Consider the following 7,374-nt stretch of genomic DNA (forward strand, 5'->3'; position numbering starts at 1 on the left):
TCTGTGTCTTTCTCTTAAGCAATTTACACGTTATAAACCTACACGCAAACAAGAATTTTTAACATAAATAATGATACAAAATAATTTAAGATGACTAGAAAAAACAGGTCCCTTTTAAACAATCCAAACTTGTGTCATATCATATTTATGATAAGGTGTGTATGTACCTATATATTTATGCAGGTATTGTTTATGCTTAACTTTGACGGGTAGATGTTGTTTTGTAAACAGGGAAGGCGCAATAAGCCACGGCTTCAGCCTACACCTGTTCGGTTACCGTCTTTGTTCTTATTTGTAATGAATTTTCTGTACATTTATTTCAGTAACCGAATAAACCCTCATTCATTGATGAACATTTCTTCAATGTTCTGCATGTTCAGAATTGGAGAGAGGCCAGTCAAAGTAACATCTTGAAGTTTATTGATCAGAAGATTAAAAAATACAACAGCTGCTGGGTGGGTTGCCTCAGACGCACACGTCTCACACAACGAAGCGACGTCTTACAACGGACCCACACCGAAGAACAATTTTACATGGTATTTATAATATTTATGATATCTTTTCTTAGTCCGAGAAGCTGATGTCCTTTCTCGGACGTGGAATCCTGGGAACACGTTCAATCCGCTTTCTCTCCTTTGTTCTGCCTCAGCCAACCAGCTCACACTGCTTTTCCTGACCATTTGTGGAGACCCCATACCTCACCAAATTCCGACGAGCTCTGTGTAATCTGATCTTTACACACACATATTATTCTGGTACAGAAAGTTCACTCAAAATCAGCCCTTAACTCAACTCACACACTGGTTATATTTTCAACATATTATGCACAGTTAGTGATCAATAATGAAATCATAAAGCATATTGAATGTAAAAGCACATTTAAACCACAATAAAAATCCTTCATCAATCACTATGCAGGGTCACGAACATAAAATCCAACGTTTGTAAACAGGAACATTAGTCAAGTCAAGTCAAGTCAGCTTTATCTATAGCGCTTTTTACAATTTTCATTGTTACAAAGCAGCTGTACAAGAAAACATTGACTATAAGTAAAACATAAAAGGTTATGGAAGTCAAAACACAGGTCAAATATCAGACACACAATAAATTCCTATATGCAGAGTTAATTAAAGAAGACTATCAAATTCTAGTCCCTTCCGAATCTGTCTCGCTTAGGCTTCTGCACGCTCAAGGCTGCGCAAGACTCGCGCAATGCCGTGTTCGTAAACAGGAACCGTGCGCTCACTTCCCGTCATGCTTTTCGCCTCAGCTGATCTGAAACAGTGACCGAACGTGACAGCGACTCATGTTTGTTCCCGTCAGCAGGAGCAGAGATTTCAAAAGCCACCGACAAACATGGTGAGTGTGCGACTGTATGCTAAAGCTTTCCAGCGGTGTTGTGTGAAGAGCAGACAGACAGACAGACAGACAGACGGTCTCATGCTTGTAGTTTGTACAAGAAACTAAAGACACAACACGATGTTGCGTAACAGGGTACAGAACCAAATGTTCAAGTCAAACGCGATCTGTGTCACTTCCACTATTCTGTCAACGGAGATTGCCAATAAGCTTCATGTTTAAACAAACCTTCCTTACTTTTGTATTATGTGCGGATTTGTTTTGCAGCTCGTCGAGCGGCACTGATCCGGACTCGAGCCATGCTGGCCACCCAAACAACCGACAGCAGCCCACAGACCAAAGACGTTAAGCAGGTTTGTAACTTCCTCGTGTTTAAGGTTAGTTGACCCCCAAACTGACTCCCGTGGTGTTTAATGTCCCTGCTGTGGGAGTCAATGGGTGTCGAGATCTGTTTGGTGACTGACATTCTTCCAAATATCTTTCTCTGTGTTCATCAGAACAAAGAAATGTATAGAAATGACAGATTTACAGATTTTGAACAATCTGAGGGTGAATGATGACAGAATGTTCATTTTTGGGTGATCTGTCCCTTTACTGTTTGTCGTATGGCCCTTTTAGCGTGCCGCGTGCATGTGATTCTGAGAAACCTCTGGTTACGTGCCGTATTGTTGTACGTGAATAAAAAGAACAGCTTTAATCGCCTTTATGAGAGAAGTGACGCTTTCCTTGTGGCTTTTTCCTTATAATTTCATTTCCATATTTGCTCTCAGCATCTACTGTAACTGAAGTGTCAGAAAAGCGTATTGACATGCTGTCTTGGCATTAATCCATACCCTGGAAAGACAACTTCTAAGCACAAATCATTTAACTGACCTTGACTCCTTACAGTTGCCATGGTGAATTTCCAGAGCTTTGATTGACAGCTTTTTGTGGTCAGTCAGCTGATGTCAGGTGACGGTCTGAAGGTTTGGCTCACAATCACATGGCTGAAGACAGTCGGTGTTGACGTGCGTGTTCTGCGCTCTTTGCCTCAGATCCTCGAGAGCCATCAGAGCACAATCTTGAGCTTTTTTATTGTGTTGTTTTTGATATCTTCTTCTGCTTAACTTTTAACTGCCTTACTTTTGACATTGTTCCTGTGACCCAATTTCTCTTACCTCAAACTTCCAGAGCGCAGCGGACACGTGATATAAATGACAGCTTTGATACAGAAGCTTAGTTATTTTTTTAACTAGCTTTGTTTGTCAGAGCTCATCAATTTCTGTCCAAAAAGGTGTTGAGATCAATGTATTGAGCACTGATAAACTATATTTCCCCATGTTGTACTCACCCTCAACCGCATCCAGACTGAATATGACTTTCTTCTTGAAGAATAATGCAATATAAGGAGTTATAATACCACGTATCCTTTGACTTCCAAGCGGCAGAATGGAAGTGAATAAACTTAGATTTTTTTGAAGCTCCAAAAAGTGCATCCATCGATCAAAGAACTGCTCGACACGGCTCAGTGGTCTTAACAAACATCTTCCGATCAACCTGAGGCTTGTTTTTCCGGCAAATGACACAGTCTGTAAGTTCCGCTGATGAACGCAGCATTTTCCACCTTCCAATAGGATGCCGTCTCCTTTGCGCGGGAGCTTTCGTCACCATCATTTGCCGTATACACAAGCCACAGGTTCACGCGCAGTCTAGGGATAACGGAAGCTAGACATTAACGTTAATTATTAACTCAATATGGATATTTCTCTTAAACAAACGCATCGATTCGCTTCAGAAGACCTTTAAGACCACGGAGCCGTGTTGATGGATGCACTTTTTGGACGCCCATTCTACCGCTTGGAAGTAAAATGATAAGTTGTATTATAACTCCGACTGCATTATTCTTCAAGAAGATTCAGTCAGGATGCCTTGAGAGTGAGTGAAACATGAGGACATTTGACTCTAAATATCCCTTTACCTCTCTCTTTCCTCCTCAGTGGATCAAGGAAAAGATCGCACAAACGTTGAAGGTCCTGCAGAAGCGGTATGTTACTACAGACACCGTGGTCACCAGTGAGGATCAGGAGGCAAACCTCCTGTGTTGTGCTTTGGAAGCCGTCTTCATCCACGGTATCAAGAGCAAGTTCATCCGCTCGGATGGAGGAGGTCTCGGGCGCAAGGGAGGGTCACGAGGGGCCGTTCCTCAGCCTGTTTTCTGGAGCCTGCTTAAAACTGTCACCCACAGGTGGGTCGTCCAAGCCTTTATACATTGAGCTAGAGCTACAAATAGAGCTGAAAAGATTGTGAAAGGTGGTGTTTTTAAGGGTTTTAAACTGAGAACAGTGTATCTGTGGCTCATACTAAGAGGCTGAGAATGTTAATCGGGTCATTTCTTCACGTCTGCTTCACATCTGTCTTTGAAATTTGAATGAGTAGTTCAAGGTTTCTGGTGTTAACTGTGGGTATTTAACTTCTGCACAAAATGAATTCACCCCTAAAACAAGTAAATCCAAAGATCTTTCCGGATGAGCAATTTGACAGCGGTTGGGAGTCATGGAGTGGAAACTGTGTGAGGATTGTGGCAGGATTAGTCTAATCATGTGGCTCTGTGGTCATTGGTCAAGTGACACTTAGTCGGGTCCATAAAGGCCCTTTAGTGAGAGATTGAGGGTTTCTGGAACCTCAAAGAAACAGGTGTCAACCTTAGACCAGGTTTAACTCTGCGTTCAGAGTGTCGCAAGTCTCTTGCAACGAGGTCGTCAGAAGGCGTTCCTAGCTTTGGTTGCTCTAGTAACATTTTCAATTTAATTTGATTTATATCGCGGTTTCCACAATGTGCATACAAATAAGAAAAAGGGGTTATTTTGGGGTAATACAACACATTAAAGGACCCACTCATCGATTTAATCATACACTAGACCTGATTATATCTCACGGAGCCGATCTAACCAATATAGATATTATAACTCAAAGCGACGATGTCACCGATCACTATCTTATAACGGGTACTTTGCGCACGTCAGGAATCAGCAATTTAACTCGTTATCGACAGGGTACAACAATCACCTCCGCTACTAAAGATAGCTTCGCAAAGAGCTTGCCAGATCTGACTCCTTTAATAACCATACCAATAAATAAAGAATCGCTCGATGTCATGACCAGGACATTGGGCACTATTTTCTCTAATACATTAGAAGCTGTTGCACCTACGAAGTCAAAAAAGATTAATGAGAAAAATATTGCACCATGGTACAATAGCACCACTCGCGGCCTTAAAAGAGAAACTCGCAAACTAGAGCGCAAATGGATAAAATCCTAATTAGAAGTCTTTAAAATGGTGTGGAAAGAGAGTGCAAATTGTTATAAAAAGGCACTAAAAGCAGCAAAGGCTGAGCACCTTCGTAACCTCATAGAAACCAACAAAAACAATCCAAGGTTTTTATTTAGCACAGTCGCTAAATTAACAAATAAACAGACACCACCTGACCTGGCTATTCCGCGCACCTCGGTAGCAATGAATTCATGAAATTTTTTACAGAGAAAATCGAAAACATTCGTGACAAAATTGTAAAAACTCAACCTCCAAATCTGTCCTATGAATTAGCACCAACCATCGCTCCAAAACAAAGGCGTTTTTCACCTATAAAACAGGAAGATTTAATTCAACTTATCGCAACTTCTAAACCTACAACTTGCTTACTAGACCCCATACCAACTAAATTATTAAGAGTTCAATTGAGCCCATTTATAACATTATCAACTCGTCAATTAATCTAGGCCATGTCCCAGGACCCTTTAAGATGGCCGTCATTAAGCCTCTAATCAAGAAACCAAACTTAGATCCAAATGAACTTGGAAACTATAGACCGATTTCAAATCTCCCCTACCTGTCAAAAATACTAGAAAAAGTAGTGTGCACTCAGTTGTGCTCTTTCTTACAAAATAACGACATGCACGAAAAATTTCAGTCAGGCTTTAGATCACATCATAGCACTGAAACTGCGCTCGTTAAAATTACAAACGACCTGCTTATAGCATCAGATAAAGGTCACATCTCAGTCCTGGTCCTGCTTGACCTTAGTGCTGCGTTCGATACCGTAGACCATAACATACTTCTAGATCGCTTACACAATTATACCGGTATTGAGGGACAGGCACTACAATGGTTTAGATCTTGTCAGACAGACATCAATTTGTCCATTTAAATGGGGAATCATCCAATCTAACGCAAGTAAATTAAGGATTACCTCAGGGATCGGTTCTGGGACCCGTGCTGTTCTCCATATACATGCTGCCCCTCGGAAACATTATAAAAAAACATGGAATCAGCTTCCATTGCTATGCAGATGATACTCAGCTATATATCTCATCAAGACCAGATGATTCCTCCCAGCTATCCACATTGGCAGAGTGCATTGAAGATATAAAACATTGGATGACCTGTAATTTCCTTCTTTTAAATTCTAATAAAACAGAAATATTACTTATCGGACCAAAGACACGTAAACCAAATATTTCTGATTATAAACTGCAAGTTGAAGGATGTACTGTTACTCCAACAAATAAAGTAAAAGATCAAGGCGTTATATTAGACAGCAACCTGTCATTTCAAAATCACATCTCAAATGTCACAAAAACAGCCTTTTTCCACCTAAGAAATGTTGCCAAGTTACGAAATATTCTGTGTGTTGCTGACGCGGAGAAGCTTATTCATGCATTTATGACCTCAAGACTTGACTACTGTAATGCGCTACCTAGTGTTTGTCCTGCATCATCAATAAACAAACTACAGTTAGTCCAGAAAATACCATCACATAACCCCAATATTATCAACCCTTCACTGGCTTCCCATTAAGTATCGTATTGACTTTAAAGTTCTTTTAATCACTTATAAAGCCTTAAAGGGTTTAGCCCCTACCTACCTAACAGAGCTTCTATCACACTACAACCCATCACGCTCTCTAAGATCTCAAAACGCAGGACTTTTTATAATACCTAGAATAACTAAATCCACCAAAGGGGGTCGAGCTTTCTCATACGTAGCACCTCTCGATGTGGAGGAGCAGCGGCTCTACCCGAGCTCCTCCCGGGTGACCGAGCTTCTCACCCTATCTCTAAGGGATCGCCCAGCCACCCTGCGGAGGAAGCTCATTTTTGGTTAAAGGCATTCTTCCTAATATCTTTCTCTGTGTCCATCAGAACAAAGAAATAGAGATTGAGTATTTCATGACAGAGTTTTCATTTTTGTGTGAACTGTCCCTTTAATCTATAGCGCTTCATTCAGCTGAGTCTCCAGCTGCTGGGTCCTGGCCAGAATCCCCTGAACGTAGGCCTCCCGCTGCTGGTCATAAATCAGCCAGCTCTGGTTCTTCTCCAGGGCCTGAACTCAACAACAGAGAGTGAGAAAGAGAGGAACATCAGTCTGCAGGTCGCAAGGAGAATGTCGAACTGAAATCCTGATGACTCGCATCCTTCTAGTGAACTTACATCCCTCAACTGCTCCTGAACCGCTGCCTGCTCACCAGAGGGAACCTGAACAACGGTGGAGAAACTTCATGAACCACACATAGAAAAACACACACAACGATCAGACTTCCCGCACACAGACAAAGCAAGCAAAACAGATTTTAAACACATCAAATATCTGTAACAATAAGCTGTAATACGAGAATATTCTTTTGTGTTTTTCCGATATATAAAATGAAATGTATTAACAATGTTTCCTTAACATTGTCATTAACAAAGGAACAAAGACTTGACTCCATACTGCATATTGCAAATATAGCAACGGTGTGACATTACATTTCGTTGCACTGTACTTGTATGTGTGTAATGACTTTTGGCGCAGCCATGTCTAGCGTATAATAACCGGCAATATCTTATATTATATGGAGGTACAGATCACGCTCACACTCATCGGTTTTATCTTAAACTGGAAGAGAAGTCTTTATTTTGCATATGACCATATAAGGAAGATCACATCACATATTCAAATAACACTTGATTACGTATAACATATGAGGGCATACTTATCAC

The 7,374-nt window shown here is 41.0% G+C and overlaps 1 protein-coding gene across 1 annotated transcript; it reads left to right on the plus strand.

Annotated features, from left to right (window-relative positions):
* Positions 1-1,225: 1,225 nt before the first annotated feature.
* On the plus strand, positions 1,226-7,138 carry LOC306905613 (pleckstrin homology domain-containing family M member 1-like). Its single transcript, XM_079476359.1, has 4 exons — positions 1,226-1,359; positions 1,627-1,712; positions 3,336-3,583; positions 6,611-7,138. Exons 2-4 carry the CDS (start codon positions 1,659-1,661, stop codon positions 6,624-6,626), a joined length of 318 nt encoding a protein of 105 aa, XP_079332485.1. The 5' UTR covers positions 1,226-1,359; positions 1,627-1,658; the 3' UTR covers positions 6,627-7,138.
* Positions 7,139-7,374: the final 236 nt, after the last annotated feature.

This window comes from Barbatula barbatula (assembly GCF_947034865.1).
Source record: "Barbatula barbatula genome assembly, chromosome: 16".
NCBI classification, from domain to species: domain Eukaryota; kingdom Metazoa; phylum Chordata; class Actinopteri; order Cypriniformes; family Nemacheilidae; genus Barbatula; species Barbatula barbatula.

What these genes read in the sequence shown, in the direction of transcription:
- LOC306905613 (XM_079476359.1), top strand. Translation starts at nt 1,659, where the DNA reads ATGCTGGCCACCCAAACAACCGACAGCAGCCCACAGACCAAAGACGTT. An exon ending in AGACCAAAGACGTTAAGCAG is followed by an intron (nt 1,713 to 3,335) that starts GTTTGTAACTTC and finishes TTTCCTCCTCAG; the next exon opens with TGGATCAAGGAAAAGATCGC.